At 39.2% G+C, this 19,831-nt stretch overlaps 1 protein-coding gene across 9 annotated transcripts in view; it reads left to right on the top strand.

The window, feature by feature from the left end:
* The window catches only part of mycbp2 (MYC binding protein 2), a 116,603-nt gene that overhangs the window by 14,508 nt on the left and 82,264 nt on the right, over window positions 1-19,831 (top strand). For all 9 annotated transcript variants that reach the window (XM_057336967.1, XM_057336963.1, XM_057336961.1 and 6 more), the window contains 19 exons: window positions 64-145; window positions 1,415-1,532; window positions 1,931-2,135; window positions 2,247-2,400; window positions 2,897-3,069; window positions 3,393-3,518; window positions 9,650-9,777; window positions 9,872-9,963; window positions 10,226-10,360; window positions 10,443-10,526; window positions 10,622-10,718; window positions 10,983-11,175; window positions 11,554-11,828; window positions 12,384-12,605; window positions 12,707-12,898; window positions 16,983-17,189; window positions 17,397-17,534; window positions 17,814-17,992; window positions 18,076-18,218. In XM_057336967.1, the coding sequence (XP_057192950.1) occupies window positions 64-145; window positions 1,415-1,532; window positions 1,931-2,135; window positions 2,247-2,400; window positions 2,897-3,069; window positions 3,393-3,518; window positions 9,650-9,777; window positions 9,872-9,963; window positions 10,226-10,360; window positions 10,443-10,526; window positions 10,622-10,718; window positions 10,983-11,175; window positions 11,554-11,828; window positions 12,384-12,605; window positions 12,707-12,898; window positions 16,983-17,189; window positions 17,397-17,534; window positions 17,814-17,992; window positions 18,076-18,218 (2,943 nt within the window). The remainder of the gene's footprint in view (window positions 1-63; window positions 146-1,414; window positions 1,533-1,930; window positions 2,136-2,246; window positions 2,401-2,896; window positions 3,070-3,392; window positions 3,519-9,649; window positions 9,778-9,871; window positions 9,964-10,225; window positions 10,361-10,442; window positions 10,527-10,621; window positions 10,719-10,982; window positions 11,176-11,553; window positions 11,829-12,383; window positions 12,606-12,706; window positions 12,899-16,982; window positions 17,190-17,396; window positions 17,535-17,813; window positions 17,993-18,075; window positions 18,219-19,831) is intronic.

The following is a 19,831-nucleotide window of genomic DNA, read 5'->3' as shown; positions in this document are numbered from 1 at the left end:
ATATGACACATTGTTGTCCTTATATTGGATACATATTATTGCTCCTGTTTATTTTTTTTACAGTGGTATTAATGGAGAATGGTGATGTTTACACCTTTGGTTATGGACAGCATGGACAACTTGGACATGGAGATGTTAATTCTAGGTAATGATGGTTTAGAGGGTTAGTTCATCCAAAAATGAAAACTTTGTAAATATTTTACCTCAACTCAACTTTATTTATATAGTGCTTTTTACAATTTTCATTGTTACAAAGCAGCTGTACATGAGACATATTAACTATAAGCAAAACAATTCAAGTTATACCTGTAAAAACAAGAAAAATGTGAAAACACAGAAGACAGACATACCCACATACAAAACACTCCACACACACAATATGCACACGTACTAACACACACACACAGACGGATGCGCACACACACACACACAGACAAGCACGCACGCACACACACACACACACAGACAAGCACGCACACACACACACACACACACACACACACACACACAGACAAGCACGCACAGTGAAAGCACACATTTAAGATAAAGGAGAGAGAAACACAGGTCAAATATTAAATAGACTATAAATTCCTATATGCAATATTAATTAAGTACAACTTTAAAATTCTAAAGCAGCGGCCAGGCAAATAGTGCAAAACAGTATGCAAACGTGGCGAGGAACCCAAAACTCCAATCGAGAAAAAAAAACTCAGGAGAACCCAGGCCCAACCAAGGGATTCCAGTTCCCCTCTGGCAAAAGCTGCTGCCTCTGCACAAGCTCGACAGTGCTTGCACAAGGCTAAATAAAAAAAAAAAAACTTACTAATAAGGTAAATTATAGATTTAAGATTATCATTAATAATCTAATAGCATTTGAAATTTTGTAGTACTTGTCGTGTTGTTTTTAAATACTGTTGTTTTGTGGAACTCAAAGGAATAATGTTGAAGAATCTTTAATAGGTGCATTTCTACAAATAGATAGTTCATAGTGATCACAGCTCTCAACAACTAAAGACAAATGACAACAAAAGTAGTCCATAAAATTTAGGCAATGTATTCCAAATCTTCTGAAGCCATGAATTAGGTTTTTGGTAGAAGCAGACCTCAATCACAGTATACTGATTATATCTTTCTTTCAACAAAGGCTAGACAATAGCATGTAGAAGCCATTTGGACTGCTCTTATGATACCGCCATTGAGTTTCTAGCTCATGGAGCCTATAAAAAGTAAAAGATTATTTTAAAAAAATTACACAGAATAATTTATTTGTTTGTAGCAAAATAAAGGCAATAAATGACAAAAATATTTAAATGTTTCTGCTGCGGTAACAAATGTTGCACACCTTACAAGCTTCAACAACATAAACACAACACTTAACTAACCTTTGGCACATTTGATTTGGCTCTGCACACAGGGGGTCCCCCACTCTGGTGCAGGCTCTACCTGGCCCCAGTACTCAGGTGACTGCAGGCAGTAACCACACTGCAGTGCTTCTTATGGATGGACAGGTCTTCACCTTTGGGAGTTTCTCGGTATATAATTTATTTTACTCCCAACTTGGGACTTGTTAGATTTTATAGGGGTTCAGACCTTAAAACGCGCATACTAGGGCTGTCACAACATCATGTTTTCACTAACGATATTATTGATAACGATGATAACGATATTATTGTAACATATATGAAAAAAATAATAATAATGCTGTCAGTCAGATGTTTTTTTTTTCATTTGACTAATAATTACACCCAAAATATCAGTGTAGTGAAGTGAAGACAGCATTTGTAACCATTGTGTCTCAAAGCAAAATGTTAATCAGGTGCAATATTGTGTACTATTGACACAATAGCAATACCAGTTATTAATATCACAGTTATTGCCAATACTTGTCTGTTGTGACCCCCCTAATACATACCTTGTGTTATATTAACAGAAAGGGCAATTAGGGCGGCCCATTCTTGACATGCCCTACTGGAACGCCAAGCCTTCTCCGATGCCCAACATTGGAGCTAAGTATGGCCGCAAGGCCACGTGGATCGGTGCCAGCGGTGATCAGACCTTCCTTAGAATCGATGAGGCGCTGATCAACTCCCACGTCTTGGCCACCTCAGAGATTTTCGCCAGCAAACACATCATAGGTACTTTCACTTGTGGTTGGGGAACTCGGGGAGTCTTCTGAGCTCCTTCAGAACGTGCTTTTTCAATGCCGCGGTACAACTGACTTCAACTTCTTTTTGTGTTCATTCTAGGTCTGGTTCCAACATCTGTATCTGTGCCTCCACCCTTCAAATGTCTATTGATTAACAAAATGGATGGGAGCTGCCGCACATTCAATGACTCAGAGCAGGAGGACCTCCAGGGGTTTGGTCTCTGTCTAGACCCTGTCTATGATGTCATCTGGAGGTGAGATGTTAACCCGTCTGGTGTCAGCAGACTTTGAATAAAAGTTTCTCAGGAGCATTGATATGCTTTTAGTGCCCTATGTCTATTCCGCTGGCCATAAATAATATTTAAATAAATAGTTTGCCTAAAAATGAACATTAGAAGCATTTTTTCCATTGTGCGGCAATAGACCTTTAGCTGACTTATTTCCTGTTCCAGTGCTAACAAGCTGCAAAGCGATACATTTGATATGTGTTCATTTTATGCTCTATAATATTATTTATTATAATATTATTATTATATTATTATTTATATATATTATATATAACTTCTAATGATGACATCACTGCTAGCTTGTGACAATCATCTTTATTGAAGCCAAACAGCATTGTTCCATGATATGTTCCTTTCAACATGAATCCACCTGTTTTATAAGGTGGTCTAATTGGGGGTTGAATACTTTTCCAAGCCACTGTAACTATTTCTTATCACCTAAAGCAATCTTTCTCTCCACCAGGTTCCTACCTGCCACATGTGAGATGTGTTGCTATAACGCTGTGATAGCAGATGCTCGTGTGCCCCCCGCCTCTGACATCCAGGCCCTCTGCAGCATTCTTAGTCCTGAGCTGGCTCTGCCCTCAGGCTCTCACGCCACCACCACACGTTCCCATGGAGCTCTGCACATCCTGGGTACAACATCTCCCTGTCCTATCCCTGTTTCACAGCTCTGTTTAAATCCGCAGTTTGCAGTGCTCTCTTTTAAACCAGTATCTCAAAGCCTCTTGACTCTTTTTGAAAAAAAGGGGCAGTTTAAAACTATATTGAACCCAACAGTAATCCTGCAGCTTGGAACAAAGCCCTGTATCTGTATTTTCGCTCAGCAAAAGGATTGTTTCGGAGTGAATTTGGAATATTGTGAAACCAAACTACTGTTTATGATGACTGACTAACATGTTGAAAGGGCTTCAGGGAATTAAATTCCCCTCACTGTGTGCATGATCTTCTGTGTGCAGGTTGTCTTGACACACTGGCTGCTATGCAGGAACTGAAGATGGGTGTGGCCAGTGCTGAGGAAGAGACCCAGGCTGTGATGAAGGTCTACTCTAAAGAAGACTACAGTATGGTCAACCGCTTTGAGAGTAAGATCATACATAATGACGTTGTAATAACACTGTAGCAATTACAAAAAGGTCATTTCCAGCAACACGATAGGCAGGGATCATTGTGATGGTTGTGATTTTTATGCAAAAGAGCTGCAACAAAGTGCCACATTTACCAGTTAAAGTGAGGATAGTAAGGCTCATATGATTGATTGATGACCTGTAAAATACTGTGTTTATGTCATCCTGTTTTCACACTGCCTGGCCAAGAAATGTTGCATACTCTTGTCATAATCATGTTTTTGGCCAAAATGTATTGATCACAAGTGAGGTTTTTAATGGAGTTGAATTCATACGGTGGCCAGTTCATGTGTGGAAAAAAGTCTCTGGTTTTTATTGCTTGATGCAAGCCAATAATTTGCCCCTTATGAAAAGCAGTAACCTTTTCGACGGACACAACATAGTAGTGTGAGAAATTGAGATGCTGTACACTGCGTCAGTTAAGATTCAAGGAACTGTTGCCTGTGGAAACATAATCACTGCTATACTGATCTAATCATTGTTATTTAAGTATATGCTTATTTAAAGGGATAGTTCACCCAAAAATGAAAATTCTATCATGAATTACTCACTCTCTAGTTGTATAAATTTCTTTGTTTGGTTGATCACAGAGAAAGATATTTGGATAAATGCTTGTAACTAAGGGTGGGCGATATAGAAAAAAATTCAAATCACGATTTTTTCTGGATACATCACGATTCACGATTTTATCCTGGTTCTTTTTCAAGTTGGTTTTAAGACTATTTTGCAAATTACAGAGCTACAATACAGCCAAACTAATGTCCCCATATAAAAACATACTCTTTACCATTTATATTTTCCAGAATATTTTAATCAAGTTAAGATTTAATGCAAGTGCAATTATGAAAGTATGAACATTCAACAAGACTTGCATTACAATTAACATCACAAAATGAACATTGGTTTAATAAATCTAAGTTGTAACAGTCAGATAGCTTATTAGACATAGATCCCAGCAAACAGGTTCAAAAATGTAAATAGCTTATTTTTACAAAGTTAAATAATGTTTAAATAAAAAAATGTACTTGGTCTAGTTAAATAAATGCAAGTGCACAGACTTTAGCATAACTCCCAAAAAATAAACATTGGCTTCCAAAGGTAAAAACAAAAACACGCATACAAAATGTAAACTACCTTTCGTAATCTGTTTAGTAGATTTTTCAAAGTGCAACGTCTTTCAGAACCAAAACAATAAAGATACAAAAATATTTCCTGACCTGAGTCCTGAGTCTTGTAAACTTAGCAGCTTTGGAACATATCAATTTCTAAAAGAACACACAGTATAACTAATCACAGTCACAAATTTTTAGAAAGGAAAACCAGCTGATTCACTTTATCTGGCTTGAGAGTTGCCCTTTGGCAGGTGACAATATTGCCACCAGTACTGAAGGCTCTTTCTGAGGGAGCACTTGTGGCTGGAATGCATAAATACTTTCTAGCAAGTTGGCAAACTCTTGGAAAGTTTGCCTCATGGACATTCCACCATCCCAGTGGATCCACCTCACTTTCTGCATTTGGTGTGGACAAGTATCCCTTCAATTCTCCTTCTATTGCCTCTTTTAGAGATGAGGAAGCTGATGTTGTGGCTGCAGATGCACTTACAACACCTGAGGCTTTTAAAAAGCTGGCAAGTGATTGTTTTGCTTTCTTGGGTGGTGTCTGACCCTCATCAGGGCTCTGTGATGTGGAGGTTGAGGTACTAGGTGTAGGCTGCTGATCTGATGTTGGATACTGTATGGTCAGCAAAGACTCCAGCTCAGACAAAGCTCTGGTTTGTATTCCCTCTATCTTGTCTTTGTCTATGTATTATGTTTTGAACCTGTGATCCACAAGCGAAGCCATGTCCAGCAGGTCATCAGTGGTGGGGTCCTGATATTTGTCAGTGAGGTATGCGAGAACGCTTGTCTTCATTGTTTTTGTTAGTTCAGTGTCTTCATCATTCAGGCTCAAAATGTTGACTTTCAACAGGTGAAGCATTGGCTTTACATAAGATATACTCACATAGTCCTCACCTGAGAGTGCATCAGTAAAGTCTTTCAGTGGACTTAATGCCTTTTTCACAGACTCCATTACGTCAACATGACGGAACCAAATGCCTAGTCTTCTTGTCTGCCTTCAGGACCTGAGAAATGGCCTTTTCCTGGTCAAGCACTCTCTCGATCATGTTGAGTCTCGAACCCCATCGTGTTGGGGACTCGGAGATGAGATTCTGTTGAGGTAGCTTTAGCTCAGTTTGAGCATTACTTAAGTCCCTCTTTTTCTTCCAGCTGAAGGAGAATGTACTGACGACTTTCTTGAAGACCGATGTTACGCGTTCAAAACGAGGGTCTTTGGCACTTTTTTCTAATAAAAAAGAATAATGTATTAATTAGATTTAACCTAATGCACAATGTAAAATTTTATTTACAAATGTTTATATTATAAAATTATATTATTTTATTGAAACCAAACAGATGTTCCACAAAAACGTTTTTATATATAAATAATACAATTAAAATATATAAAATAATGCAATTATTATTGCAAACTAATCTCATAATTTTACTGTTCAATGTTCCTAATGTAATTTTAAATTATTTATTATACAAACAATCTCCTTAATGGCAGAGACAATATTTATTTTTAGTTGCACTCACCGATGGCTAGGTGGAGTCTGTGCCCAAAACACTGCAGACGAGTCCAGCTGTTGAGCTCCAATGCTGTCACCATATTGGTCCCGCTATCTGTTGTCATACAGGTCATGTTTGCTTCTTTCAGTCCCCAACATTCAAGCGCGTCCCTAAGGCCTTGCGCTATGAGCTCGTCCGTGTGATCTTGTGGGAAATATGTTGTTTCTAGACTCGCACTGCACAACTTCCAGTCATGAATAAAGTGAATCGTCAGACTTAAATAAGGCTCAGACGTACGGCTAGACCATAAATCAGCTGTTGTAGCTAAAAACTTTACGTTTTGAATTTTGTTTAGCGTCTTGTTGCGGCACTCGGAATAAAGCTGTGGAATGGCCGTGGAAGAAAAATATTTGCAGCTGGGTATTTCGTAACGTGGATCTACGACTTTGAGCAGTCTTTTAAAGCCCTCATTTTCCACACTCTTTATGGGAATCATGTCTTTGGCCAGGTAAAATGTCACCGCATCAGTTACATCTTTCCAGCGCTTGCTCGTTCTGTCATACGGAGTTCCTTTCTCAAATGCGTCTTTCGTTAAAGTCGTTTGTTTAAGCCTTGTAGTTTCTGGCTGCTTGGTTGTACCTGATGTTCTCGCGTGGAGTCCCTTTATAATTTGACTGTCAGCATACTCTTTCGGGTGCTTTCTTTTGAGGTGGTTAACAACAGGGCTCTAGACTAACTTTTTGCACTGGTTGCACTGGTGCGCCTAACTTGTTTTCTTAGGTGCACCAGCACAAAAGTTAGGTGCACCCAAATTTTCGACCGCATCGCATTTAACACCGCAGTTTTACAAGTTCACTTTTTTTTAAATCGCTGTCCATATAGGCAATATTGACTTGTAAATGATTAACTAACAATCTGGTCAACATAAAGTTCTTTATTTGAAGCACAATTCTACAAGAAAGCAGGGCTCTAGACTAACACTTGAGAGAGTTATTCAGTTGGTGGTACCAGCCCTTAATTTGATAGCACCAGAGTCGTGGGGTGAGGTAAGAAAAAATAATCACTAAAACTTCATTAAAATGTGTTTAATACATTAATAAATCAATTAGAAATTAATACAAATCATTGTTTATGGTTGAATTATTTTTATTGTATATGTAAACTCTCTTTCAACACTTTACCATATTTAAAGCACATCTTTCTTAAAGCTACTTTCTTCCTTTATTTGTTGTGAACGACTCCTATAAGAGAACACAATTCCTTTAATATCAGTGAGGGTTTTTGGGCCCGTCCGTTGTTGTTTGATGAACATTATAAACAGAGATCTTTATTATGCTGCTGCCCCTTTAAGAGCTCGCGCAATATACTGGAACACGTGTTTTGTTTCCCAACTGTTTGGTCACGAAACAAACTGAATACCTTTACAAGGTTTCTTGTTAATATGGGAATTTTTAGGTTATTTTGTGTTAATATGTCCGTTTCAGAGTAAGAAGGCGTGAAAGACAACTCCGTTTAGTATTTTGTGCTCTCACTCTCTGGGCGCGTGCATATCTCAAACAACCTGCGAGACCTGAAGGCTTTTAGTGATTATTCATCATGATAGCTGCATTGATACACGTTTGGCTTCTATCAATAGCGACTCACAAATAAATAGAATTTAGCGTGATGTATAACGTTTTGTATGCTTTGCAGTATTGTTAGAAATCTTTATACAGTAGTTCAGTGCTTAAAGTTTAAACACGTGTTTCCTGCATTAGCTTCACATGCATACAATACTTGCAACACATTTCGTTATCTTTGCTGTTTTGTACCTTAGCGGGGGAAATTCTTGTATTCTGCATATTTATTTAAGTTGCAAGATTGAGGGCTTCACTCGTCTGCTCTTTCGGTCCTTCGCCTCTTACCCGTAACCTGCGAATTACGTCTTTGGGGGCGGGGCACTGATAGATAAGTAAATGGTTGAAGGAGGGGAGACGAAAATGAGTGACTGAATGCGCAGCTTGCGCAATATAACATTTCTGCGCATTAAATTTATAATACGCAAAAAGTATATATTGATCAGTTTGACAGTCGCACCGGTGCGACCATTAAGAAAAACTTGTCCCACTGGCAGGAAAATTTGTTGCAAAATGAGACCATTTAGTTGCAGTCTAGCGTGTCACACATTGGTTATGATTTTCGGACGGATCAGGCCTTAACTTAACATTCTTAACGAAAAAGTTGTCAATCGTTCTTTTCATCTTCTCTCATCATCCGCGGCTACATCCACTCTGTTTATCTGACGGGCCTAGGCTACTCACCTCTCCGTCCGACTGCAGCACAGCATTTTCAAACGTACACACATGTACAGGACTATCTGGACCACGGCCAATCAGAGGGGGCCCGCCCTTCACTATCTCTGATTGGTTTAGGCCACGATATGGGCCTAATGTGTCTGCTGTTGAACCACAGGGAGACTTTCGCAGAGACTTTTTTTCCCTCGAACGGCTGGTCGCACCGGTGTGACCTCAGATTTTTTAGTCGCACCATTGAGAAATTAGGTTGCATGTGCGACCAAATTGGTCGCACTCTAGAGCCCTGAACAAGGTTCGTTGTGTTGCCATCCGACGTGCGAATCTTATCATTGCAACATTTGCAAATAACTGCTGTTTGCGCTGTGTCTGTTGGGGAAAAAACAAACCATTTCCATATTACAGATGTTGAATTTTTTTATGGACCAACTCCTCCGCGTTTCCCTCCATCGTCACTGACTGCGTCGCTTAATCTCACTAAATTTACGAGCAACGTACACGGGTTTGTTAACTTGGCGCCATCTATCGCACGGATGTTGACGAAATCAGTAGAACAGCAACGGATATAACATGTCATGCACTATATAGGACGATGTAGCGATTTTTCCGAAAAAGTGGATCGTGCTGTCATTTTAATCGTTCGCGATCAAATATCGTCATATCGCACACCCCTACTTGTAACCAAACAGTTCCTGGACCCCATTGACAACCATAATAGGAAAAATTACAATGGTGGTCAAAAGTGTTTGCTGTCCTACATTCTTCAAAATATCTTCTGTGTTCAACAGAACAAAGAAATATATACAGATTTGGAACAACTCGAAGGTGAGTAAATTTTATTTTTGAATTTTAATTTTTGGGTGAACTATCCCTTTAAGTTGCTTATTTTATATCCAAATGGTCACTTTTTAAGACGGGGGACATGTTTTGCTTCTTTTTCAGCAACTCGCTTACATTACATGACATTCTTTAGTACTGTGTAAATGTATCTGTGGTCTGCCTTTCAAAAAGTTTGGCACACCAATAATTGTTGGCCATTTCACTTCAATCAACCATGCATCCACAACGAGACAACCTCCAGTGTTTAAACTGAGGATTGTGTGAATAGACCATTATTCCTATTATAGGTACCTGTTAATGAAATGTGCGAGAATGTGTTTGATCTCATTTTGCCATTTGGTGTTTGTAGGTCACGGAGGAGGCTGGGGTTACTCGGCACACTCTGTAGAGGCCATCCGCTTCTGCGCTGATGCTGACATCTTGTTAGGGGGTTTGGGTCTTTTTGGTGGTAGAGGAGAGTACACTGCAAAGATCAAGGTCAGCTGCTATTTTACTCATGTTATCTTACTCAAATCATGAGGTTTTTTTTAATCTTTGCATTTGAATCTCTGAGCTATGATTGTCTTTGCAGTTGTTTGAGCTGGGCCCAGATGGTGGAGACCATGAGACTGATGGAGACCTGTTGGCCGAGACTGATGTACTGGCGTATGACTGTGCCGCTCGGTACGCTTCATAAAAATACCTTTGAGCTTAAATCCAAAATCATATAATCAGTAAATGAGGAGTGTTCAACCCATATGGATTTTTAATGGCAGATGCCAAATGAAGTTACATGGAGAGAAAGATGGATGATATACAGTAATACACGCACATACATTTTGTGTAATTCTTAACTCTCAAAAAAGGTTTTGCATCATTTTTGTGCAGGTATGTTTGTTAAAAACAGTGGTATAATTGTTTGTCCTGGTCTGTTTTGTGTATGCAGGGAGAAATACGCCATGATGTTTGATGAGCCTGTGCTCCTGCAGTTGGGCTGGTGGTACGTGTCGTGGGCTCGTGTGTCGGGGCCCAGCAGTGACTGCGGATCCCACGGCCAGGCGACCATCACCACTGATGATGGGTACCCACAACTTAATACTTATTTGCAGTGCAGTGATTTAAAGTGTGATTGTTTTATAATAATCCTGAACTCTCTCCTGCAGTGTGGTCTTTCAATTTAAAAGCTCCAAGAAATCAAACAATGGTACTGATGTGAATGCTGGACAAATACCTCAGCTACTCTACAGGTACATTAAGAATATTTGTTCTGTGCTGGTTACATAAAAACCTGGGTAAAGAAAGTATATTCTTTTACTATTTTGTTTGGGTCTGATTTGTCCAGGTTACCCTGTAATGATGGTAATGCCTCTAAAGGGAAGCAGCAGACCAGTGAGCCTGTTCACATCCTCAAACGTTCCTTCGCCAGGACCGTCTCTGTGGTAAGTGTAACTACAGACATACTTAATGGACTCGATGTATAATTTTTTTATGAAATGCCGTTTTTTATAAAATGGCAAAATTATTGGCTGTACTTGTATTACTTTACTGTAATGAATGTTATGTAGCTAGTAAAGGGCTTTAAAAGCAATTGATTTGGTGGCCTTTCTCCTCTGGGCTTTCATAACTAACAAGACCTCTAAATAATATTTTTGATTTTTGACTCATTCCTAATGTGTAGGAAAATGTGTATGTGTTTGCCTCAGGATTGTTTCGAGTCTCTTTTGAGTATTCTGCACTGGAGCTGGACCACACTGGTGTTGGGGGTAGAGGAGCTCAGAGGGCTAAAGGGTTTTCAGTACACAGCCACCCTTCTGGACTTGGAGCGTCTGCGATTTGTGGGCACATGCTGTCTGCGACTACTGCGGGTCTACATCTGCGAGATATTTCCCATCTCTGGTATTTCATCTATTTGGACATATTTTACATTTGAAAATATGTCACTACAGAAGTGCCATTCCAGTAGCTGCTTTGAAACAACTCTATTTCAGAAGAAAAAGTCACAGCTACTTACTGTTACCTTCTGTTTTGCCAGATGCATAAACGTTAAATTGTAAATACATACAGAACCAGACAGAATAAGACAGTAACTGTCTGACATAGACATGACCAGTCGTTCTTTTTGTCATTCTTTTTGTTGCGAGTTTGCTGGTATGACAAAAAGTGTTTACCAGAGCAGCAGTATGTTTTAGACAGTCAGTAAACTTTTTATGGGCACGTCTGTTGCTGAGACCAACAAACAAAATCTAATTGTCACGGTTAATTTGTCCCATCTAGCCAGCACCAAAGCAGTGGTGGAAGAGTCCAGCAAGCTGGCGGAGTGTGTAGGAAAGACACGCAGTCTCTTGAAGAAGATCTTGTCAGAGGGGATGGACAACTGCTTAACCAAACTGGACAATGACCCGCAGGGATATCTGAGTCAGCCCCTCACTCTGCTGGAGGCCGTACTACAAGAGTGTCACAACACCTTTACTGCATGCTTTCACACTTTCTACCCCACACCTGCCCTGCAGTGGGCCTGTCTCTGTGACCTGCTCAACTGCCTTGATCAGGTAGTCATATCACGATTACATATCGTAGAAAAATATGCTTCTGTGACCTTGAATCAATGAAAAGCTGGTGGTGCGGCAATTCAGCCATGTGAAACTCTCAAAACCAGTCCAGAAGAAATAGCTAATATATTGTCAAAATGACATTTATTCATTTGGCATTTATCTAAAGCAACTTACAAGTAGGAGAGCATATAACATTTTGGGAAATGAAATGGATTGGATGAGACACATTCTAAGTCACTGAAATTACCAATATATGGATCTGCTATGTAATCGACCTGTATTGGTTGAATGTGTTATTGTTTGGCAAATTTTAAAGAGCTAGTACAGGTTTTTTTTAATAAATTGTGCTACTGTAGTGATTTAGAAAAACTTAAACTAAAAAACATTTCTGTAGGCCTAAATAAAAAAAAAGAGTGACGTGATTAAGGATATCTGTCGGAGACTAACAGATGTCACAGTTTAAAACAGCTTTTTTGAATATATCTCGGATATATAACAAATAATAATAGCAAAAGAATCTACAGATCTTAACGTTGACATTTTTTTCCACAGGACATTCAAGAAGCGAACTTCCGCACATCAAGCAGCCGTCTGCTTGCTGCTGTGATGTCAGCGCTCTGTAACACATCCGTCAAGCTGACCTCCATCTTGCCCATCGCTTATGACGGAGAAGTTCTTCTGCGCTCGCTCGTCAAGCAGGTCAGCACAGAGAACGACTCTGCCCTCGCTCACCGCTTCCCCCTGCTGGTGGCACACATGGAGAAACTCAGTCACGTGAGTACTCACCCTGCCCCTAGACACAAGCATAATCAATATGTATTATTCAGTTGCTTTGTTGATGTTCAGCTGACTCATCTTTTATCGAATGCTTTCAGACGGAGGAAAATCTCATGGGCATGACAACGTTCCGAGAGGTTCTGGAGAAGATGCTGGTCATTGTGGTGCTTCCTGTGAGGAAGAGTCTGAGGAAGGAGATGGAGCTTTTCTCTCCTCATCTGGTGTCCAACACCTGTGGTCTTCTGGCCAGTATTGTTAGTGAACTGACTGCTTCTGCTCTCGGCTCTGAGGTTAGATGGACAAATCTTCTACTGCTCGATCTCCCACATCATCCTCTTATTTATCCTTTTTCACACAAACACAACACTTTGTTCATATTCAGCAAAGCTTTTGCTTGCAGAAAGAGAGCATCTCTGTTTTACCAGCTCTTTATGGGCTGTTAGAACCGGAAGAATGTTATAATTCTGCAGAAAAACGTGCATTCTGCAGAATTATAACATTCTTCCGGTTCTATACATTCCTTACCATGTTTGTTTGTTTAATAACTTATTTTGACTACTTTGATTGTTTTTATAGTAATATATGACAAACCAATTATATTTGGGTACAAGCAGGGGTTAAATTGGGCATGGGGGGCACATAAGCTGACCGTCTCAGCTTATGTCATTTATTCTTGTGACATGTAGCTTTGTAAACTGCTGGCATCTAGAATGAGTTTGATCAGCATTTTATTGTTCATAGCAAAGGGCTCTCTCAACTTATATTTTACAGTTTATCAATGAATAAGATTTTAAGCTTCATATATGCACTCTTCAAAATCCTCCACAGAGCCCAGCACATAACATATCCCTATTTAACCCCTGGGTACAAGTGTAGTATTCTTAGCTGCATATTCTTAGCAGTTTTTTCCCACAGTCTGAAAAATCTCCATATCTACTTGCTCCTGGGTAGATTTTGTTGTATAAAGCTGAGTCATGGTTACAGGTGTGTCCACCACAGGACCACAATGGTCTCCATCTGGCCAGTAACTAGGGAAAAAGATACTGTCTGGTTGCCCTGGCAACTGGATTGTCATGCAGAGTTTGTTATGAAGTGTCCTAAGTCGTTGAGAGAGACAGTCGCCTCAACTCTGTTCACTTCACTGGAACACTGGTCTTTTTAGTGCAGTAGCTGTTCATGGAGCTTCTCAGTAGTTCCCTCAGGTAACTAGCAACACATGGAGCTGCAGCTAAACACAAGGATTTAAACTAACTTCTAACACGTTTAAAGGCTTAAGGACGTTTAAAGAATAAATGAAAGATATTAAAAGATTAACCATAACTTCCTGGAACTCTGATTTCTACATAAATCACGTGACATTCAAGCAGAGGTCGCGTTAACCGAAAATTCTGTCATTGACAGATTTTTTTACCAGTGACTGACAAATCTGAAGGCCGTACTTCATTTTGACGGATTTCAATGAGTTTGTAATTCCCTTTTATGTCAAGTTGGTAGCATCCAATCATTTCCTTTCATCAGAACGTGATTGTAAATGACCGGAGGAAAGGACGCATGTTTCCCATTCATTAAACGCCTCGCCCATTCAGGAAAACCCACGTGGGATCAGTGGAGACTCGCGGTGCGGACCCAGGCGGGTGTATAAACAATGCATTAGACTATGATGGCCCACCACCATCTAATTTGTTTTGCCACAGTTTCAAAACTAACTGAAAATCTTTTACACTTCATAATAACAGCAATAACGATATTTGAGGCATTGTTTCTGGATCTGATTCTGCAATGCATGCATCTGTCACTTAATCAGACCCCCGTGTCACATGCTCACATATACACACAGCGCGCACTGTGGTTTTAGTATCCTTCAGAGAGTGATAGCGACTAGCATCATTTTGGATAAACTTTAACTTTAAGTAACATTTAGTGGAAAAATATCTCTGCGTCTTTTCCATTCAATGAGCCGCTTAAGCAGCACATTCATAACCAAACAACAGCTTAAAGTCATTGAAGCCCTGAGACTGGCAAGAATCTCTAACTCATGTGTACTTATCCTACTGGATCTATCTGCCGCCTTTGACACTGTTAACCACCACATCCTCCTTTCGACCCTCAGGACTATGGGTGTCTCTGGAATGGTGCTACAATGGTCAGGTCTTACCTCTCAGGTAGGTCATTTATAGTATCCTGGAGTGGAGTGGTCTCTGAGTCCCAACATCTCGACACAGGGGTATCTCAGGGCTCAGTGCTTGGTCCGTTGCTATTTTCTGTATACATGACGTCGGTTCCACATCTGTGGAATGATCTGCCCGCTGCTACAAGATCAGCAGATTCTGTAGCCATCTTTAAGAATCGTCTGAAAACACATCTCTTCTGTCAACACCTGACCGATCAGTTCTGACTTATGCAAATGAACATTCAATTTATGGGCAACAGCTCTGGTGGACATTCCTGCAGTCAGCATGCCAATTGCACGCTCCCTAAAAACTTGCGACATCTGTGGCATTGTGCTGTGTGATAAAACTGCACATTTTAGAGTGGCCTTTTATTGTGGCCAGCCTAAGGCACACCTGTGCAATAATCATGCTGTCTAATCAGCATCTTGATATGCCACACCTGTGAGGTGGATGGATTATCTCTGCAAAGGAGAATTTCTCACTAACACAGATTTAGACAGATTTGTGAACAATATTTGAGAGAAATAGGCCTTTTGTGTACATGGAAAAAGTCTTGGATCTTTGAGTTCAGCTCATGAAAAATGGGGGCAAAAACAAAAGTGTTGCGTTTATAATTTTTAGTGTATGTAAACGACTTCATCTTTATTGGGTATTCAGTTGTATTAAAACATAGTAAGTTCAGAGAGTAAACGCATGTAAATCGCTTTCGTGTTTATTTTTGTTTTTTTCGAGTTCTCTTGGTTACATCTGGCGCACGTTGCATCCTTAAGGAAACAATGATGTTTTCACTCAAGATGCACCTAGGATTACGGTCAACAACGTGAGTCAAATTAGGTGCAGGTGAAATTTTTGGGGTCTACCACTTGACTTTTTTTGTTCCATAACTCTCAGGATCTTTTAAGAAATTTGCAATGACTGTTTTACTGCGTCCAACCTCGGCAGCTATGGCATGTTGCGAGAGCCCTTGCTCGTGCAGCTCAACAATCCTTCCACGTTCAAAGACAGAAAGCCTTTTTGCCTTTATCATCAGGAGATCATTACAGTGTGACTGCCTGAAGAACAATGACATGAAAGCCATATTTTTGTGCAGATTTTAACTTTTTAAGGCTATGGTCTTAAACTTTTGATCGGCTGATGAAAAGCCTGTTTGAGTTTAAATTAAGTTTTCAATGAATTGCCTACTCTCTGTTTATTTCTTGTTTTGGCATTTTGAAGCAGTACTTATAACCTGGTAAAGCTCCACCAGCGAGAAATCCAAATACTTTTAATGTTTCCCCTGGTCTTAAGAATTGGTTCAGGAGTGTATACATCATCACCCTGCGTTCATATTTGCTTATGCTATAGGTGGACTTTCCCACATATTTCCTCTTTTCAACTATATTTGTATTTTTTTAGCCTCACATTGTTACAAACCATGTACATTTTTTTTTCTTAAGTAGAAAAAAAATCCTTGGACATGTCTGTTCTATACAGTTTGTAGTGATCTGTGTTCGTACAACCCTTGTAATATATTCCAAGTCTGTTTTCCATATGTGACCCTGGATCACAAAACCAGTCTTAAGTAGCACAGGAACATTTTTAGTAAAAGACAAAAATACATTGTGTGGGTCAAAATTATCGATTTTTCTTTTATGCCAAAAATCATTAGGATATTAAGTAAAGATCATGTTCCATGAAGATATTTTGTAAATTTCCTACCTGAAATATATAAAAACTTTATTTTTGTGAGTGGATGGTCTGCCACAGTGCCCCTGATTAACAACTTCAAAGGTAATTTTCTCAATATTTTGATTTTTTGCGCTCTCAGATTCCAGAGTTTTAAACGGTTGCATCTCAGCCAGATATTGTCCTATTCTAACAACTCATACATCTATAGAAAGTTTATTTATTCCGCTTTCAGATTATGTAACAATCTCAATTTCGAAAAATTGACCCAAAAGACTGGTTTTGTTGTCCAGGTATGTTAACTTTAGCTTTCAGATCCTGCTTTTGCATGAGTAAATTATGCATGGCATCAGAATGCTAGCGCATTTGACATCACACCTAGCACAGTGCGTCGCAGTGCATACCAGGTTTAAATATGCGCATACATGTATGGGATTGTAATTTTTTTTTTTAGGTTTGCTTACACAAAGCTGGTCCATGTCCCCAGAAGCATTATAGAGCACTTATCAAATATATTTTATTTGGTTTTGTTTTGCAGGTGGATGGGCTCAACTCTCTGCATTCGGTGAAGTCCACCCCTAATCGCTTCACTAAGACCAGCCAGGGCCGCAGCTGGAACACCGGAAACGGCTCCCCTGACGCCATCTGCTTTATGGTGGACAAGCCAGGGGTGGTGCTGGTGGGCTTCTGCGTCTACGGGGGAGGAGGCATCCATGAATATGAGCTGGAGGTGCTCGCTGATGATGTGAGTCCTTTTCTGTATTCTTTACTAGAAATGTGCAAAGAAACTACCAAAGAAAAGCACTAATTACTTCTAGGAACTTTAGGAAGTGTCACATGCACATTTTCTGTACAAGCAGGGCCTGCCTAAAGATTTCACACAATCTTGTATTGAAAAAAATACTACATAATGTGGTGTCTTATAATGTTCCCATCTGTCCTGTTTTATCAGGCTCAGACGGAGAACCCTGGAGATTCCACCCACTCCCACAGATGGACGTCTCTGGAGTTGGTCAAAGGCACCTACAGCACTGATGACTCCCCCAGTGACATTGCTGAGATCCGCCTGGACAAAGCTGTTCCTCTGAAGGTGCTGTGAAGTTCACATGTTAACCACAGACTATGTTTACATGCACACATTTCTATTCACTTCATTCCATTCAATTTGAAGACTTGGATTAAATTGTTTATATGAACCACAAACTTTGTAATCCAGAGAAAATGTTTTCATTTGCATTGAATGTGTTGTGAATAAAATGTCAGAAATGTTCCAAATGAAACACATTATTATTAATTATTACGCAAGCATAGTTGACCGCACTTTGGTACCTACTCGCATCCTCTCTGTTTCTCTTGTTCTTATACACAGGAAAATGTAAAATATGCTGTTCGTCTGCGAAATTACGGCAGCCGTACGGCCAATGGGGATGGAGGTATGACGACCGTGCAGTGCTCGGATGGAGTTACTTTCACATTCAGCACATGCAGTTTAAGCAGCAATGGCACCAACCAGACCAGAGGCCAGATTCCTCAGATTCTCTATTATAGGTGCATCATTTGTAACCTTTTTAAGTACACAGTGTAATTTTTAAAGGCAAGACATCACATTTAGTCAATTATGTGCGTCACAGGAGTGAATATGATGGTGACCTGCAGTCACAGTTGTTAAGTAAAGCCAACGAGGAGGACAAGAACTGCAGTCGGGCTCTCTCTGTGGTCAGCGTGGTGGTGCGGGCAGCCAAAGATCTCCTGCACAGGGCCTTTGCTGTGGATGGTGAGAAACACCTTGAGTAAATCAGGGTCATATTTTACAAGAAATCTAAATAAAATATTTCAATTATGTGTCTTCCTCAAGCACAACTGACAAAATACTGATAAAAATTGTATAACCTAAGTGCACTCCCTTTAAGTCACTTTGTATAAAGCTTCTGCATAAACATAAAAAAGACAATTGTCCATAAGCATGAGCCAATTACCAATTTAGAAAAGGGCATTTAATTTACTATACATGTATGTATGCATGTAAGTTTGAGACATGCATGTGATGTAAACTAATTACTAGAAAGGGCATCCCTTCAAAAAGTTTGGGAACCACTGATTTAACCTGACACACTGTACATGTTTACATATGTTCCAAATACTTTCTGTTGCTTAAAAATAAAATATCTTATATTCAATGTTTTTTTACCTAGATATTAAACCCTAAAGTGATGTTGGGGACAACATTGGGGATTTTGTTTTCTTAAATAACTTTCTTTCTCTTGATCAGATCGGTACTAAACTCTGCTACTTTTCCTAAGTTTGCCACCTAAGCATACACAAAAAAGTTGGACTTCATTCAACAATGTTAATTTGGTGAAAATAAAAAACCCCTTAATGAGCTGTTAATGCCCATTTGTGGGCACCCATAGGAAATGAATGGGAAATGACTAAAATTCAGAGATTTTTTTTATTTGTTCAATAACTATCAATAAATCCAACACAATGCAGATCATACATACACATAAATGAAGGGGTGAGCCTATACAACATCCTCAATGTGACCAACATTCACACAAACTCACACACACACAACCACGCACACGCATCCACAAACAAAGAACTTAAAGAGCCTATAACAGAGTGCTTTTTTATTATTTTGTCAAATAAAAACAGTTACTCACACATAAACAAAACATTTAATGAGACAATAACTGAGCAATAAAAAAGCCAATCACCCAATGTGCAGAACACACACACACACGTATACACACACACTTCAAAGAGAGATTGATGTCCCACTGCAAGATTTGATTATGCTTCCAGATAAAACATAGCTAAAGTTAAGTTTTCAATTAATTTTCTAGCAGCACAATGGCAAAGAGGTTTACTGTAGCAGAGACCCTGGATCTCTTTCTTGAAATTTTGATGTTTGCTGCTGCAAATAAGTGATTACTTTCTCCTACTTTGCATTTTCCTTATAACACGGTTAGATTTGTGTGTAAGCATATTATGGCATCTTTGCACAGTCGAACCCAACATTTTTTTTTATTCAACAATTTTAACTTGTATGAAAATCTAGAACTTAAGACGTTAAGTTTGTTACAACATTGGTTTATAGATTTTAGCATGTGCAACCGGTGAGTAGGACTGCCATTTAAATTACATGTAATTGCTATTTTGATTAAATCAGATGTCACTAAAAAACAAAAGTGGTACATTTTTGGGGGCTTTTCGTTGTGTTTTAATTATTGGAATGAAGATTTTTAGGAAAATCTTTTTAAGTGAATATTAGGTAAAAATAACATTAAAAATGCTTATTTTATATTTACATTTATAGTTCATGTAATTGCTACTTTAAGTCCATCAGATGTAACAAAAAACAGAAGAGTCATTTATTTAAAATGT

The sequence above is a fragment of the Triplophysa rosa genome, linkage group LG6 (assembly GCF_024868665.1).
Source record: "Triplophysa rosa linkage group LG6, Trosa_1v2, whole genome shotgun sequence".
Taxonomy (NCBI): Eukaryota; Metazoa; Chordata; class Actinopteri; order Cypriniformes; family Nemacheilidae; genus Triplophysa; species Triplophysa rosa.
Note: the sequence above shows the minus strand (reverse complement) of the source record. Positions and strands in the feature narration are given on the sequence as shown.